At 38.3% G+C, this 18,432-nt stretch overlaps 1 protein-coding gene across 5 annotated transcripts in view; it reads left to right on the top strand.

Annotated features, from left to right (window-relative positions):
• Nucleotides 1-18,432, top strand: part of LOC101165925 (diacylglycerol kinase eta) — a 95,423-nt gene that overhangs the window by 10,509 nt on the left and 66,482 nt on the right. For 4 of the 5 annotated variants that reach the window (XM_023950501.1, XM_023950499.1, XM_004081627.4 and 1 more), the window contains exon 3: nt 7,894-8,004. In XM_023950501.1, the coding sequence (XP_023806269.1) occupies nt 7,894-8,004 (111 nt within the window). Of the gene's footprint in view, nt 1-7,893; nt 8,005-12,172; nt 12,651-18,432 lie in introns of those variants that run through there. The other variant, XM_023950500.1, reaches the window with a different exon arrangement.

The raw sequence follows: 18,432 nt of genomic DNA, 5'->3' as shown, positions 1-18,432 counted from the left end.
TGCAGCTGTTGGATTCATTTCAGTCAAGAAGGGCTTTTGTCTTTGAACAGGGCTGTGTTGCCCTGTCGGTGGCCTGGCGGGTGTGGGTATAGGACACACGGCTCTCGGGTTACTGATTTACAGATTTTTCTTTAGCACAGGACCGGCTTTCTGTTTAACTGTTTCACTGAAGAAAGACATGGTACGCAGAGGCAAGATGTGGGCTATTTATAGATCACTTCTGGCCTACTTGGCAACAGGAAGAAAGCAAAGAAAGGGACTACAGAGAGACCGAGGAGGAACCAAATGAAACTCCAGTCCAGCTGGACAGAAGGAATGAAGTCTTTCTTTTAAAAATTTGAAGGGCTTCAATCTAGAAAGGCTGGCTCAAAGAAGGATTTAACTAAATACTAAAAGACCCCATTAATCAGATTGTAAAATCATTCCAGATATAACGCTTTCGTTGTTTTTTCTGTTATCTAAAGTTTTATGTGGTCAGGTGGTAAAATTCTGTGATGACACAACAAAGGCTGAGTCCTGCTCACTCTCTCAAACTGTTTTCACATTTTGTTATTTTCCGTTACAGCCATGGCTCCTCAGCAACAGGAGACAGGAGGAGATTCAAGCGCTGTTTTATTTAGTTTATTTAGAGCAATGTTGAATGTAGCACACATATCTTTAATATTATTTATGAATTACTTTGGTTTTGTTTCCTTTGACTGTAAAGGTGTGATTGAGGGTGGAGCTGCTTTTTATGTAGTAAAGGCTAAAGTCAACATATGAGAGGGGACTGATTCATAATTTGGATAACATGTTTATTTATTATTTTCTCTTAAAAATTTTGTTTTAAATGTGTTTTTAATTAGGATAATGTTGTAAATTTATTGTGTAATTCCCTTATGTTTGTATCATTGGTCTCATCAGTCAGTATATAACCCTCAAACTGGTTTGTTTTGATCCTTAAGCCAGTGTGATTTTATGCCTTGTGGTATGTTTGACCCTTTTTTCAAATTTATTTAATTTGTTATTTTGATTTAACCCCCTTAATGCCATAAATTGCTGATTTGTAACCTACCATTTAATCCAGGCCCCCACTTAATTTAGCGTCACCTCAACTAACAAAGGTATTTAAATAGATCTAAATAATTGGAAATAAAGTCGAACATAAAGGGGTTAACTCCACACAGACACAAGTTTCCTAATGTTACCACCATCTGTTCATCACATTTGCACACAAATGTGTTCATAATGGAAAAAAACATTTCTAAATCAAATAGCTTTTCCGTATCCAGCGAGACTACAATAGATTTTGTTTAATTTATTTGAAAACATTTTTTCCATTCTTTTAAAAAGTATACATGAATTAGTGACAACATTTAATGAAGCCAGGATAGATTATTAATGAGATGACATTTTTTTATGTCTGTTTGGAATTTTGGTATTTATCTTGAGGTTTTATTTGAACAAAGAAATTGGACAAAATAATTGGTCAGTAACTTGTTGGTCGAGTAAGATCAAAGTAAAAGAAAAACTGTAAAAATGTAGTAGTTCAGAGTTGTTAACTTGTCTTGAATCTCTGCTAATAGCCTGTTACAATATAGATGCAGGCACAGTTCAGAAAACGTTATATAATCCTGCGGAAAATCTACCATGACCTGCTAATTCAGTATAAGACAACTGCTATTTCATTTAAGTTCATTTGGAAGTATCATCTGTAATTCTATAGACTAATGTACGGTGGCCTTGAAGTAAAAATCTCATCAACAAATCACTTATATACAAATATAGATTACAACAACCATTCAAAAAGAAAAAAAAATAAGAAAAAAAACAACATTACATTTTATAAACCAAAACAAAATTGTAGAAACCAAAACACAATCACAAAAAAATGAAATGAAATAAAAAGGAAACAGTTCAGAAAGCAACAGTCATTTTCAGAAATCAAAATGAAACGTTAAAAAGGTAAACACAATAAGAAACAAGAAAAGGGAGGTACTCTAGGACATCAGTGATTGGATGACAATGTTTGATTTTTGATGTTTCAGCTTGTGCAAATGCGTACTCATAAAATCAGTTCAATGGAGATTAAAGAAACAACGTAATGACCAGGGTTCTTGGAAAATAAAGGAAACAGTTTGTAGCTCATGAGGATAGTCTGACATCTGGTGTGCGCTGTGTTTTTTGTGACGTGAATGTGGATGTGCAAGTCAGTCTCCTACTGTATTGATGATGGCAAAAGTGATCAAAGACAAGAGTGCGATAGAAGGATAGAATGCTTAATGAAATTCTTCAGATGATCGCTAGGTATTTGCTACAGAATGAGGGAAGATTTAAAAAAAAAACTTTGGGGAAAAAAAGCACAAAAATATGTTTAACAGCATCCAAAGTAAAAACAATGTTTGGTTGTCTAGCACCTGCAGTGATCTGCAGTGTTGAATTACACACAGTCTTGAGGGAATTGGATTCAGAACATTCAGTACACTTAAAGCCCCCTCCTCTAAGAGCCTGTCTCAACCAACCAAATGCTGCAGTCTTCAATGTTCGTTTCAAAAGTTGAAGTATTTTTTGCAATGTAGTTCTAAATTTGATTTCAGACGAAGGAATCACCCCCCAGCCGCTACGGTTGTTCCATAAACTGCTGTTTTCCTTTACAATCTCATATCGCGTGTAGACAGTAAATCCTACCGTGTGACATGTTGTGTTTTTTAAGAGTGAGTCTCTGTTTTACAGCAGCATTTTGTGTGTTTTTGTTGACACAGCTGGTGGGCAGAACGTCAGCTTCAAGCCCTGGTGTCTAATTGCAATTTTTATCTATAGAGAGAAGTGTGGCCTTAACAGTGGAGATCATTTTTTTTGTACGTGTGCTTCATCTTCTTTTAGCTATTGACTGAAAATAGCATTGTAGACATTGTTTTTAACTATGAAGACAAACACTGTTGATAATGACTTTTCTTTCGCTAAAAATACTGTAGTGACCTAGCTAGATGCTGTTTCTTTTCTGTAATTCTGTCCTGTGATACTGACAGTTGGGGTTGTGTGTACTCTGTGTGGAATAAGCATAAGATAGTTCACACACACTGAGTTGCAGAGGCCAGGGGAATGACTTTGATATACAGTGGGCCAAAAGAGTATTTGTCAGTCACATATTTTGCTAGTTGCCCTTTTTAAAAAGGCAATAAAGGGCCGTAATGTTGATTATGACGTCAACTCTAAGAGTTAGAATTTAAAAAGAAGAGTCCAGGAAATGACATTGTTTACATTTTTAAAGAAGGTATTTGTATAATGGTGCAGAAAATGTTTTTTTGCGCAAACAAATAAGCAAGAATTCTGTCCCTGTTACTTCCTCCCTAAGAAACCTTTCTCCATTCTTGATCTGTATTAATGTCACCTGTTTGAACTCTTTCCCTTGACCAAGACCAAATAGCTGTCGAAGGACACTTGAGACAAGATTGTAGACCTGAACAAGACTGGGATGAACTAATCTGCATAAAGAAAGCAGCTTGGTGAGATCAACTGATGGAGCAACTATTATAAAATGGAAGAAACACAAGATCACTCACAATGGAGCTCCATGCAAGATTTTATAGGGACAGAGCCTGCTGTCTCTGCATTCTGAGAAGGCGCCTAAAGCTAAAGTAAATCCTGCAAATTTGCCTTTGCCAGGAAAAGTTGCGATAAGGAATGCTTTGGGTAACAGTCAGCTGTTTCAGGTCATGGGCAAGTACAAGTCAAAAGTAAAAGCTGTTCAGGGAGTTGTGTTATGCATCTTGCAGATTGTCATGATCTTGCACCGCACTCCACTTTCAGGTAACTTCATCGTTCCCACCTGTGATACAGGCTTCACTCAGTAGGTCTGTGCCAGAGATTCCTCCTCCTTGTCAAGATTGTTTGGTCCCAGTGTTGTTGAGGTTTGTAGATTCTGAGCTTACTGAACACAGCTTTGTACCTGCTCCTTGACTCTTCTGATTTTGGGCGTTCTGGTTGGGTGGAGTTATGTTGATATATTAATTTTTTAATTTGTTCATCAATGTATGTTATGTGTCTGGAAACTCCAGATAAATGTTCCTGTCAGGGTCGCTCGGAAATATTGGCGATCTCAACAATTCCTGGATGCAAAAACTATGTTGATATCACCTTTTTGTGTTTGTTTCTTAAAGTTTTTTCTCAGCTTTTCTGGGGTCAACTCTCATTTCACTCCCTGTCAAATTGTGCAAGAAATTCTTCATAACAGGGAACTCCACTTAGATGAAGAATTATAAAGACTTGTTTTTTTAATCACCATTGTAATAGAGCTTAACTTAATATACCTTGAGGTAAAGTGACGCCTAGTGACATATTTAATATCTTAAGCCTTTCTGCCTTACCGGTGGATACAGGCTGTCTATGGGTGAAAAATGGGTTATCTGTGTGGGGCACACAGGTGAGCTGCAGAAACTGTTAAGATTGTAGTCAACACGGCTAGCCCATTAGGCGAAAACGTATGTTCCTACTTCCTGTGCACTGCACAGGAAGTAGTGTTCAATGTGAGAAGAAGTGTGCGCTCGTCATGCGTGCCTTGCACGTAGCCTGGCTATTAGAAATTAGAATATTAGACAATCAGAGCATAGTTTGTGTGGACATCCTACAGACATATTACAAGCACTTGCACAACCCGTATCACGTGCACACCCTGTGTAAGTAGCAGCCAGTATTTGCAACTTACCAACGACTGAAATGCTGCATAAAGAGTGCCTTGCCAAAGCACAACAAGGTTACATTCCATTTTCATGAGGTGGATGAACAAGCCTCAATAGAACTGCAAGGCACACCTGCGCTTCCCTTAAGATGCAGGCCGTCCTCTCTACAGCCCTCTGTGGGCTCGGACAACCCAAAAACCTGCAGCACCTGTACTGGGGTTGACCTATACGGGTAATTGTGACTAAGGCTTTTTATCAGTAAATCCCAAACTTCCTCTGGGTTCCTCTTTGGTTAACAGGAGAAGCCCCCATCCTCCCTCTAACTCCAGTTACATCATCTAGTTCAATGATCAAAAATGTTATTTTAAAAAAGTACATTTTCACCAAGAAAGGCCTTGCTGAGTCAAAAGTATAAAACAACTTCCTTAAAAGATTTGTTGTGCGAATAAAAGCTATTTTAGTCCTCGTTGACTAGTGCGAACCAACTGAGTTTACATCTAGTTTGCAGTTTGGAGATTGGCACCATTACCAATGCACAGTGGGTTTTTTTATTTATATTTTGAATCCATACTTTGTCTTGATTCAGGCCAAAGCAGAAAGCAAAGGTTCTCCTACCAAATATATCTTTTTTTTTGCTCTGCTTTAAGAAGCAGCCAGTCAGTCATGTATCTAGAAAGATTTCTGTTGGTGAGGGAGATGTTTGTTTTCATGCACGACATTTATTTTTCAGCTTGTTGTTGGAATGGATTCATCTTAAGTAAATGCACCATTCAGGAAAAAAATGAACACGTCTTTGTCTAATTAAAAAAACTAAAAAAGTCAACTGATTTATCTTCATGCTCTGAATATTTTACCTCCAAGGGGCCTCTTTGCCTGCAAAGCTTCAAGCTGTCAAGTAAGCACTTTAGAAAGCATCTGCTGCATCTGAATTGTAGCCTTACTCGCTACATATTGTCTGATTTGGACCCCAGAAGTAGACAGGCTGTAGTGATTAATGAAAATGATTTATTGAACTGAGGCAGGAACAGGAACCAGGAGCGACAGGCAGCAACAATCTCAGGTTAGCAGGTGGCCCAGCAGCCACCAAGAGAGATGGGAGATGATCAGGCACCGGGTGGTACTTGGACCAAAACAGAGCTCTGTTTGTTCCATACTCTCTAAGCTGTTGGTGCAGATGATAATATCAAAATGAGGGAGCCTACAGCACTATAGGGAGCCAGGGTGACATGCAGTGAAGCCACAGGAAAACTGTTGGACCCTCCAGGTCCACTCTATGTTTCCAGAGAGAAAAAATGTGGAATGAAACACAAAATCAAGGTCCAAGCTAAACAGGGTCCATCCATCAATCCATTTCCTTAATTCTCTATATCCCTTTTGGGGTCTCAGGGTTGACCACTGTTCCACCGTGCAGCCCCTAACCAGGGTCATTACCATGAATTTTATGCAGATGGCCTGACAGATTTGAAGTTGACAATCCAGCTTTCTAAAACAGACTCAACAAACCTCAATACTTTCATTCTCTTTTTATATTTCATTTTATTATTTAGATTTTATCATATTTAAATAAATTGTCTACCTTGGAGAAATGCTTTGCAGTAAATATCGCGACAGACTTTTTTTTCCCACAAAAGGCAACATTTTCAAGGTTACTTCATTTATAGTATCCTGGTTTGCAGAACCAGTGGGAGCAGAAAAATGTCCCGACTGTTTTCCTTCCTCTTCCAGATGAAAATGTAGGATTGGATTTCCCGAGTTTGTTGCTTTTCCAATGTACCTTACTTTGCTGTGATGCAGTTAACAAATCTTACGTACTGATGATACCAAACTGGTTCCAAACACAGGCTTTTAAAGCAGTTGAATCTTGCAGTCAACCATGTTGAGAAGTTTTTACAGATTATGTCAATGTACTTTCCCTTGAAGTTTTGCTTTTGCCTCCAAGCTTACATCGTATTCATCAATTTTTGATTATTGGTGCTTCAACATTTACTGTATTGTGGGGAGGCCATGGTTATCAGAAGACTGCAGGTTCGATTCCCGCCTTGCTCGCCCGTGTGTCGAAGTGTTCTTGGGCGAGTCACTGATCCCCACCTTGCCTCTGGTGGGTATAGGTCAGCGCCAGTGTTCGGCAGCAGAGCCATCATCAGTGTGTGACTGTGTGTGAACGGAACTCTGAGTGTAAAGCACTTTGGGCCTTCAAGGAAGGTAAAAAAATGCTTTACGAGTCTACGCCATTTATTAATCAATTCCAAATCAGATTTCTTCCATGTCTAATGCTGCACTATGTAATGAGGAATTAGGGACTATGGGTGCTTTCCTGACATGACCAATACCCTGCAGTCTATCAATAGTACCTGCTATTGGACAGGTAAAGCCAAAGGCAAGATGTACTTTGTCATATTTTCTACTTTTTCATGTTTGGTGAGTCTTGGTTGAATGCTTCAGACGGAACAGAGCGGTTGAAGTGCTCCTTGAAATTATTTATACCCCTAGGCTGTGAGTATGAATAATTTTCTGGAAGCACTGTAAGTTTCCATAACTCCTCGAAAATGATCACGTAAAAAAAAGACTTCTAGTTAGAGGTCCTATACCATGCAAAATCTTTTTGAATTTTTTATTTTTTTTTGCTTTAACAGTAAGTGTATTATACTGTTCACTCCTCACAAAAAGAAACCCCAAAGTAATATTTTTGATCCATTCACGCATTTCTGAGTATTTCGTTATTTTGTGTGCCAAAGATAATATATTATCATATACATGGAGATTGTTTACTATAAAAGTCTTAAAAAGAAAAAGTACAGTACAGTCTATTGCTCTCCCTAAAAATATGTTGAGAAATATTCCAATGTTCTTTAATAAATGTTTTACAAAGCATCAGATATGTTTCAGAAGCGTTTTTGATGAGTAAGGATTGGTGACAGACATTCTTTGGCAATGTGTGTGTGTGTGTGTGGGTTTTCAGTATTCGCGGGTGTCTCTGGTCCCTAACCACCGTGAATAAGGGGGAAATACTGTACTTGTCTATCATACATATACAGTACACTGCTGCACACACACACCCACACACACACACAGATGCATACAAAAAGATAGCCATAAGATATTTATTTGATCTTGAAAGTTTTCTGTACAAAAATGTGAAATGTTTCCCCATAAGGCAGGGATGAGAAGTTGAGTGTGAGTACAGCTTTGTATTGTCTTGTAATGTTAAGTTTCATGTTCATTTTTGGTTCTGCAGACCAGCATAAAGGAGGGACTGTTGCTGAAACAGACCAGCTCCTTCCAGAGGTGGAAAAAACGCTACTTCAAACTGAGGGGACGGACTCTTTACTACGCTAAAGATGCAAAGGTAGAGCTCCTTAGTGTTCTCCTCCTGTGGTTTACATAGAACATGTGAGAAGTTTGTAGCTCTCGTGTGTTCCGTACGATATGTAAAATGCTAACAATCAATTTCTTTTATATTGCAACTTCAGTCTGACATTTAACCATGTATTTCACACTTAAAGGGTTAAATAAAACTTTATCACTGCTAGAAACAAACCCTGGACATAAGGGCAAAGAGCACGGATCTTTAAGAAAATAAACTCAACCCTACATGTGATGTTCTGCCTATATAATTCCTGTAGATGAATAAAAGGCTAAATTGGAAACATGAAAACTAAGATAGGAACTCTCTTTTCAACTCTTTCTTTAAAATGTATGAGCTTGCAATAAAATATTAATAATACTGAATTATTTTGGTGTCCGCTCTCTAATCCTGTTTACTGACTTTGGTCTTAAAGGCAGTGTTCTTCATTTGTTCTGTCCTACCCTGCTTATATGGAGTCCTAAACTGTTCATATTTAAATAAATAAATATGACCTTGTGCAAATACACGATAGGGTTGGGCGATGTCCCCTAAATTGGCCGTTGACGATGTTTGGTGTTAACCATCGGGATGGACGATGATATCGTCGGGGGGGGGCTATTTTTACATTTTTCGTTCTTATATAATTGCTATTCGTTATTTTACTTTATTACTTTATTTATTTTATTTCCCAACTATTGACTCATCAGCGATGATCCAGTATAAACTGAGGGAAGTGACTTTAACAAAAAAAGTAACAAACAAAATAGACAAGAAGTGGTCCACTCCCACACTTTTTACAGCTTTGTGTTTGAGGGGAAGGGGGGGAGGGTGCTTTGTTACATGAGCGGTAGTATGTGGGAGATTTAGAACTGCGATCCGTCCCGCAGCTCTAGGGGTACAAGCTACCGAACTCAGAACCGGGTCTAAAAGTGTGTGTCTGAGCACAGCTCGGATCGTCAGCACTCACAGCGGTTTGAGCTTCAAAGCAGAAATGTCGCTCAGTCCTTAGAAAACATTCAAACAATCACGTGGATTTGTGTTTCCAGTCGTGTCCCGACTAAATAAAGGCTGATGTTATTCCCATGTTTACATGCAGCCAGGATGCAGCGCCACCCAAAGCTAATGTTGTTAGCCTGTGTTAGCATACTGCTAATCCTGGCTTTTTTCCGGCTCCGTTCAGAAAAAGCGCTGACCACACGGATGAGGAATGATGAGGAACAGGTGTTTCATAATAACCGTAACATTATTAAAAGCACGTTTAGAAGATTGTCTCGTATATTACCGAGCTGACATGTCAATGTATAAAGCCGCTTGGCACTGTTTAACATTGTTTTGTATTGAATTGTTACATTCAATAAAGTTTGGGGGAAAAAATAGCCGCTCGGCAGAAATTATATACTCTTCCGGTTTTTTTCCGGTGAACGTTTGTTATATTCTGAAAACATTTTTCTGTGCCATGTACACGGTTGGATTCTAATCCGACCATTGATCCCATCAAGATATTTTGCACATGTAACCGCGGCTTATGGTGTCGACTCGCAACGTCGCAGGGGCGTGGCATCACGATGGTGTCTCTCCATCATGATGTCACTTACCCATCACGATGGACGATGGTATCGTCCATCGGCACAACCCTAATACACGATCAACCAATAAATCTCTCGTAAATATATAAAAAGATCATGAAATTGCACACAGATTTTACACTTAAAAAGCTCTTCATGATATAAATAAGTCATTCTGAAAAACAGCAATGTGAAATAAAAACAAAGATACTTTGGAAAATATTGATTTTGAAATCCGAAATCTGAAAAAGACAGAATCATAATAATATTCAACATGATTAAAATGCATATTTTAAAATGCTGTTTTAAAATAATGAACAGGTTTTTAAAGAAAAATGAAATATATTTGATAATATAGTGACTAGTTTAAAATCAGCAATTTAGCAATTTCATGATCTTTTTATATATTTATGATAGACTTATTGGTTGATTGTGTATTTGCATGAGGTCACATTTATTTATTTAATTATGAACAGTATAGGACTCCATATGCTTAAAGTCCTGCTGAAACTTTGATAATCTTTTGATCTATTGTAAAAGTGTACTAATTCCATTTTTTTTTATTATGATTACGTAGTTTTTCACCAAAATCTAAAAACGTGTGTCGTTTCATCAGAGAGGCACTAGTTCAGGGGTCGGGAACACTTTGCTCACGAGCCATATCTGGCTCTTTTGATGGCCACATCTGGCTTTTATCAATAAATCTTTTATCGACAAATCTTTAATTATTAAAAAAAATAAACGTTTCATTAGACCAGTCCTTTACGGGCACGATGCGATGTTAGTTTGTAACGTACAGTGTCAATTCAGTGCCTAATGTATTGCGCATCAAAACCATAAAACCGCGCATCAAAACCCCAAATCTATAACGGCCCAAACCTGTGATTTGCCGTCCCGGCAGATGCGCGCTCCCGTCTTTGAAAAGGGGAGGGGTAGTGGGGGCAGGCAGCAAGGTGAAACGCGTTCTGATTAGAACACGCTGCCTATCACATTCCACACTCCAGCGTGTGAGTATTGCTGTACTGGCAATGTTTGGTTCCACGTATGCATGTGAGCAGTCTTTCTCATATCTAAAGAACATTAAGACCAACCTACGATCACGTTTAACGGATGAAAGTCTCAACGCCTGCATGAAGCTTAAACTCACCACGTATCAACCAGACTAGACCATCAGCAAAACTACCATGCAGCACCAGAAGTCACATTCATGCTAAGAAATACTCATCGTTTATTAGCAACAGCATAATGTAGCGTCCCTCTGAGGCACAGAGACTTAACCATAAGGTTCTTTATTCTGGTTACTGCAGGCCGTAACCAACGCCGTACAACGTATTCAGCAACTCCTGAATCTCTCCCACAGTGAGCGCTCTCCCCACTTTTTACTCCCCTGCTCCTGCATCAGCCCTACTATTTCCCTTATTTGGCCCATTGGTCGAAACTCCCCCAACGACAGGCTGAGCGACAGAACCGTGAGCCAATCGGCATCTCTGCTTGATGCGTTCAATGAACTCCGGAACTTAGAACGCCACCCAACAGCCACCCAGTCCAACACAGTCCGCTACAATAATAATGTTATTAAAAAGAAGCCACAGACTTATTGTATTTTAAAAGTGTTGATATATTACATAAAATGCACACATTCACTTGTATTTTTAGTTCATGGCTCTCAAGAAATTACATTTAAAAATATGTGGTGTTTATTGCTCTCTCTGCCAAAAAGGTTCCCGACCCCTGCACTAGTTCATTCAGAATTCACCTCTGAGTTGTCATCCATCTGTTTACACGCTCTCCCGCTAGCTTACAGCTCCTCACAACCCAACCTAACATTACCAGTGCAACAAAAATGGAGAGCAATATTGGAGCCATCCAGACGTTTGTTTTTATTCAGATACCAGCTCAGACGAGGAAAACAAAGACGTTCATGGATCTAGTTGTCTGTAAGTGGATGCATCAATACATCAGAGCAAGGAGCTTATGGCTTGCCATTGTAGGTTCTACATCACACCTACAAGCTTTTTCCAACGTAGTTTTTTCATTTGCTCGTGATTCACAATGTTTTGAATAAATAAATACTCAGAAATGCACATTTGATTGTAATTTTCTTTATACATGTCCATCATGAGAAAAATGTCACAAGAACATGTTTAAACACCATAAACACAAGTTTCATTAGAAAGGGTCATTAATCAAATCAAATCAAACTTTATTTTTATAGCACTTTTCCTATAAAAACATAACATAAAGTGTTTTACACTAAAACAAATAAAATAAAATAAACAAACCTGAAAATTAAAATTGAGCCCCCTCCCCAGACCTACACATGACCACCCCCACCCCTTTCACACCTCCCACCCCTCAACTGATAGGGATAGGCAATGGGAAATAGGCTGAGCACGAAAACAAAATGTCGGTTGTTGGAAACGCTAATGTCTCTGTGAATAGCTTTATAGCCAGCCAAATGCAGCATCACAGGTGGGGATCAGCCTCACTATAGCGATGCAGGCGATGTAGTGGTGATGCAGGTCCCCATATAGAGCTGCGGAGGCTGAACAGCAGCCGACCCAGAGGGAGATGATCCTTCTGGATTAAGAGAAAGAGGATTCTTTGAGCTGGGTAGGATTGACAGGATGCAGGACAGTGCATTCTGAAGACAAAACCTTGAAAACACTTTTTAGTATTAGAGGACTGACACCAGACTTGAATGGGTATAAAATATTGCTGTATTTCTTTACTAATATAAACATAATCTTTATTTCCTTTATGCATAAAATAAATTAAATTCTTTCTGTATTTGATTGTAACCTAAAGTTTTCCTTTGTTTTTTTCCTATTAAATATATTGTGTTTGTTTTTTTTTAACCTCTATTCTAACCTGCATGGTCTGGAACGTGTGTTATAACTTGTGTGTGTGCACATGCTCCAGTCTGGCAGTGCCTTGGTGCGCTGGCAACAGCGGGCGCTTCGCAGAGTGTCCAGGAGCCGTGTCTGCTGGCGGGTTCTGTCTGTGTGCTGGACAGGTGCACAACGTGCCCCACCACCTCTGGGTCCCAGCGGATCTGAGGAAGGCCTAGTGAGAACTCGGGTCAGCACAGCTCAGTCAGGGAGCTAGCATATTGCAGGACGGTTAACCAATACAGAGTAGTGCTGCATTCATGTCATATGAGCTTGATGATGACTCATATATGTGTTCTGATAAAAAAAATAAAAAAAATCTATTCAATAAATGTATCTCAGTATTTACCGCTGGCCTTTTCGGTGAAGTAAAAAACGTATATATTTATATTTTTTTCTGTATGACATGAATGTATTTTTGTATTATGGTATAAAAATGAGTTAGACTGTAAAATATGTAAAGGCTTTAGAATCTATAAAAAGCATTGGTAAGTTAACCTCATTAAAGTATTTTTTGCTGGAGTAATGGGGACAAGGGGAGGACAGTTTTAACTTTCTGAAGCTTGCCCTAAATACCAGGGATTCTGGGGGAAAATAGAGTTGCGGTACGTATTTTCATATAGAAGGCATCACAGCACCCAAATTTGATCAGCAGGCCTGACAATTCATTAAAGGTTTAGGGTTAGTGCATTGTCATTGTCAAACAAGCTGTCCAGAAAGAACTTAACTGTTTGTCAAATTTGACATTGAGTGAGCAACAATTATCAAGGTTTTCATGCAGTTTAAGGCCCATAATCATTAATCTGCAGGGCCAAAGACGATGAGCTGTTGAAACACATTTATGCATTTCCTGGCAAGCACATTATTTGACAATTACATTGCGTTTTGCTCATCAATTAGTAAGTATTAGTGGAGGACTTGTACAGGATGTATAGAAGTGTCATATTTCTACAGATGTTGCATAAACAGACTCAGCCAGAAAGCTTTGGTACAATGTACCAAGTGTTGTATGCAGTGAAAGTTGAAAAGGTTTAAAATTAGAAAAATCTTGCAGATGCAAGGAACCATTTTACTAAGACATGTAAGGTTACTGCTTTTAGAGATGCTGAAAAGTTGCTGGAAACATTTCAAAACAAACAGTGTTATTTTATATCTGTCTGTAGGTTTTCTGAGTGGGAAAAAAACAGAAAAATAGTTCATACACGAGTAGATAAATGCAGTGGGATGTACATGGGGTTTTCCTTGTGATTAAAAGGGGTCTGTAACAACACGTAGAAGGGATATCATGTGAGGCGACACAATACGTAAAACTCCCCTTGAAAATTAATACACCATTAATTGTAATAAAATTGTAAAGTTAATTTTTTTTAATGATCATAGTGTTCAGCCCTGCAACTGTATCTCATTTACAAGTTGCTTTTCCCAAATCAAATTCAGTCCTTTTATTTTGGTAACTTAAAATATATTTGTTCTTAAAGGGAAACATTAACATTGTCTGATTTTAAAAAAACAAAACAAAACAAAAAAAAAGAATCAGAAGTAAACACAAATTTCACCGTTCATTCCCACGACTTTGGCCTTTTTTCAGAGCGTTGTACTCATCATTCTGATCCATCAGGTCGCTGAACTAGAATCTGTTGCTGAGGTTCTGCAGAACTTTGGCCTATTTTGCCGACAGCATTTTGGCTGGTGCTCCATGCATTAGTTGCGCAGTGGCACTGCTTCACTCGTTCTTTAAAGCACCGGAATCCGTGTTTTTATATGATGCTGGCAGCAACGTGGCACAGAGTTTTGGTTCATTACCCATCCCAAGTAAAAACTAAGTAGTGCATGTCTCATAACAACAAAACAAGCTGCTCCTCACTGAGAGTTGTTGTGTTGAGCTGCTCAAAGAGGCTTAGTGTGCTCTACTGCCAACTCGCGGTCAGGGGTTTAGGTAGAAAACAAGAGTCAGATGCTGAAGGGTGCTCATAAATAATGAAACAAATATCCTTTAAATCGTTGCAAAGATTGCCAAATTAATATTGCGAAATATTACTGAATCGATTTTCCCCTATACCCCTAGTGATTACCCAGTAGCAAATCATTGATTGTGAATTACTGTTGTAGAAATTACTTACCAGTAATGCAGTATCAGTTACCACAAACTAATATTGGACTTGATTTGACTTTACTAACATTCAATTTTGTTTAAATTTACCTGGTGCAAAAACTGAATGACTTGCCTGAAATTGGCACCACCTTTCTTGTTTAAAGGAAACATGACAGATCGATAATAATTTTTTAATCTTACTTTTCAAATTAATTAAGAACTGATAGTCATATTTATTCATTTTTAAACAGTGGCAGTACATTTTCTACTGAAATGGCTTTATAACAAGTAAAAACAAAGCAGACAATAGGTATTGTTTTGAGACAAGGTAAAAAAATATGAAAGTAAAAATATGATAAAATGATTAAAATGATTAAATTGTTTGTTTACGTCTGACAGTTGGACTCAAAACAGAAATCCAATGTACAGAAAGCGAACAACCAAGGAAGATTCAACCAAGCCACTATAGAATTGAAAATTCTGGAGATTGTAAAATATCTTAGGAGGCGGGAGTGGAGTTTCCTGGTGTCTCTTACACAGTCAAAATTTGCAACCAGTGTGAGACACTCCTGGTTGTACAGCAGTAGAGGACAGAACCCTTTCCAGATGGTGCAGGTCCAGACTAAAGCTCTCTCCTTCTAACAAGAGATGTGCGGGTTTGAGGGCTGTTAACCACTGACTGTCTCAAAAGAGTTACAAACAGGAGAAGATCAATCAAGCAATCAGTCTGTCAATCAATCAAATAAATCAATCTTTAAATGGCACTTTTCATACTTAGTAACACAAAGTGCTTTGGGCATATTAATTTAAGGTAGCTGAACGGATCATGTACTTGTGTTCCTGGACCCCATGGCCAGGACAAAGTTTTTAGTCCCAGTTGAAATACTTGACTTGGGCATTAGTCTGAAGATGAAAAGAGAAAGACAAGGTAACCCTTATCCGCAAGAGCTTGCAGAAGTCTTTCCAAACTCTGCACCATAGTCCAAAACAATGTCCTCAGAGAGACCGCACAGACAAAACACATTCTTGGAAACCACTAAAGCAAGTTACTTGGCAGATGGAAATTCTCGTAGTGGTACAGCACAAACCATTTTGGAAAATCTGTCTATGATAAAAAAATATATAATGATACCTCTAGAAGTTAAAAAGAACATTGATCAAGTCCATGGCAATGTGCGACCACGGGTAGGAAGGTACAGGCATCGGTTGAAGTAGCCCCACTGAAGGTCCTTGTGGAATCTTGACACAACAGACACCAGGTAAAAGCAAAAAAAAAAAAAGAGGGGATCAGACGACACTGTGGAACATCAGAAACATTGTGCCCCCAGGAACGTTGTCCACGTAACTCCTGGATGGCACACCAAACGGGAAGAACGTCACCATTTTAAGACTTAGAAACATAAGCTAGGGGAGCAAACAGATAATGAGAGGGACAACCACCAAGAACTTAATGACGTAAACTTTATAGGGAAAATTCATCTAAAGGTAACCAACCATCCAGCAAAGGCTAGATGGTTGTTCCCTTTAAAGGATCTGCTGAGCCTTTGTCCTGGAATTGACAGAACATCACATTATGCATGAGGTTTTGAGCTTCTGGATGTGGGACAGCATAAACTGGATCCTATCAAAATCAAAGACCATTTGGCATGGTGAAAGTTGAGCCAGACTTAATGTCCTCAAGTTCTTATGAGTTCAAACCAGAATCCAGAATATTTTTTTAACCTTGCTGAAGAATTTAAAACTGACAGAGACGTTGGGAAAACTACCTAATTAAAATAGTAAACCTTCATGTCAGCCCACTAAGCACAGTTTCCTTGCATTTGTAATACAATTTATGTCACAGAGCTCTCCAAATTCACAAGTTTTTTTGCCCTCAGTCTTATAAGCACTTTCCGGTTGATCAAGTCCTGTGTACTAACACAATAAGATCAATCCCCCTGGATTTCTGAGTCGTATATACAGTACACCATTTCACTAGTTTCTTTGTAAAGGACCCAACGAGTTCTAAGTTGTCTAAGTTTTGTCCCCCTTGCTTCACAAATTTACCCATCTATTAAGCTGTGTGTCATTTCGTGGCTTTCTTATAGTGTGCAAGAAGTGTAAAAAACTGAAAAGAAAAAAATAAGAGAACTGATAACACACTGTAAAGTACTTTATGCCATGGTCAGGTAGTGTTATTCACTGTTACTGATAAGTACTCACTATCCTTTGTCTCCATTCATTCTGTCTGGGACACTGTCTGGTGTTTGCCATGCACTGTAGAAGCTTGACATCTTCTTAAATCCATCAGAGTAACGTCATCTCAGCAGCACTGCAGTGTGTCAGAAACATAAAGTGGCAGCTTTTGATTAAGTTTAGTACTTAAAGTAAAAAATGGAGAGAAAATACTCTTTTTCATTGTCTAGTCACAGTTTGTGATGTCATAGAGATTAAGAATAGTTACTAAACAAGAACAATTGTCAAAAAACACATGCTATAAGAAAACAGGTGGCCTTTTAATTGATGTTGGTCTTCAATTAAACACAAAATCTTCCTAAAATTGCTGTTGTAAAGTCATGTCAACTACACAAAATAAAAACATTGTGAGATTTATAAACAGTAGAGATCCGGGAGTCTGCAGGAAGCTGAAGTTATGACAATATGTATGGGACAGACAGTTGTTAACATAAATGCCTGTAAGTGGTGGAAACTGTCTTTAAATTACAATAAACAATATTAGTAAAAAACAAAAATAAACTGTCAAACGTGAGCTACAGGCTACATTTAGCCTTTCTGGTTCATTTTATCACCCAGTAGTGTTTGACAACAGTGCAACCGATTATGTAGACTAGCAACATCAGTTATTTATATAAATATTGTGATTTAGAAAGCCATGTTACACATTTCTTGTACAGGCGTAAACTATAAGGAGGGTTTGAACAATGGATTGAGTCAATGGGGTTTTATAGAAACGTTTTTACAAAGGTAAACATTGTAAGACATACAGGGTTTCTTGTCTATTAAAAATCAGTAAGGATAGTCTCATAAAAGGACGATGAAAGCAGCATGCTTACTTACACCAATTTTGCATACATCCTTTTTAAACCTCACATGAAAACAGAATGTATTTTTGCATCTCTTTGGTGTTGTTTCTTCTTTTTATTGCAGACAACATTAGTTGCATTGCCATTACAGATATGTGCAAAACTTTATCAAAATTTTAGAAATGAAAACAAAAAACAGAATTTCACAATTACACTGTTTCCATGAAATCATAATTAAGCGAATAAACACAAACTAACTCAGGCGATTGGTCATTGAAAAACATGGTAATGGATGTGAACAATGATTTACAGCAGATGGATTCACATTTCTGCTACGGCACTAGTGCTCATCATCGTCTGTCAGAGGAGACGTTGGCGTCTTATTCAGGCCATGCGCAGCGAGCTCTTTACACGTGGGAGCGTCTACAGATGAAGGGATTTTGGGAAATGATTGGTGATTTTACAGAGCAGCGGTCGATCCAACAATTCCTCATGACACGCTTAACAGTTTTGCGAAATATGTCCATTTCGATACGCCTCATAAACCACCTCCTCCAAGTGCAAAAACCTTTTCTTGATAAATGCGTTTTTTTCTAAATTAATGTGTTTTCATTAGGAAAATGCATAATTGCAAATCTAATTTGCGCAATTTCATAGTCAATGGAAACTCAGCTGGTGTTGCAGACATTTATTATGCTTGCCATGGGGTTTTCTCTAGTGTTGCAATCTAACCAACATACTGTACTTGCACATCTCGCACAAAAACACACAAGCCAAACCAGGAGTTACTGTAATTAAAAGTGGAAAATTAACCTCTTACTTGTCTGATGTTAGGATGTTAATCGTTGGCCTAATAC

This window comes from Oryzias latipes, chromosome 21, assembly GCF_002234675.1.
Source record: "Oryzias latipes chromosome 21, ASM223467v1".
NCBI classification, from domain to species: domain Eukaryota; kingdom Metazoa; phylum Chordata; class Actinopteri; order Beloniformes; family Adrianichthyidae; genus Oryzias; species Oryzias latipes.
This window is presented reverse-complemented; position numbering and strand designations above follow the sequence as displayed.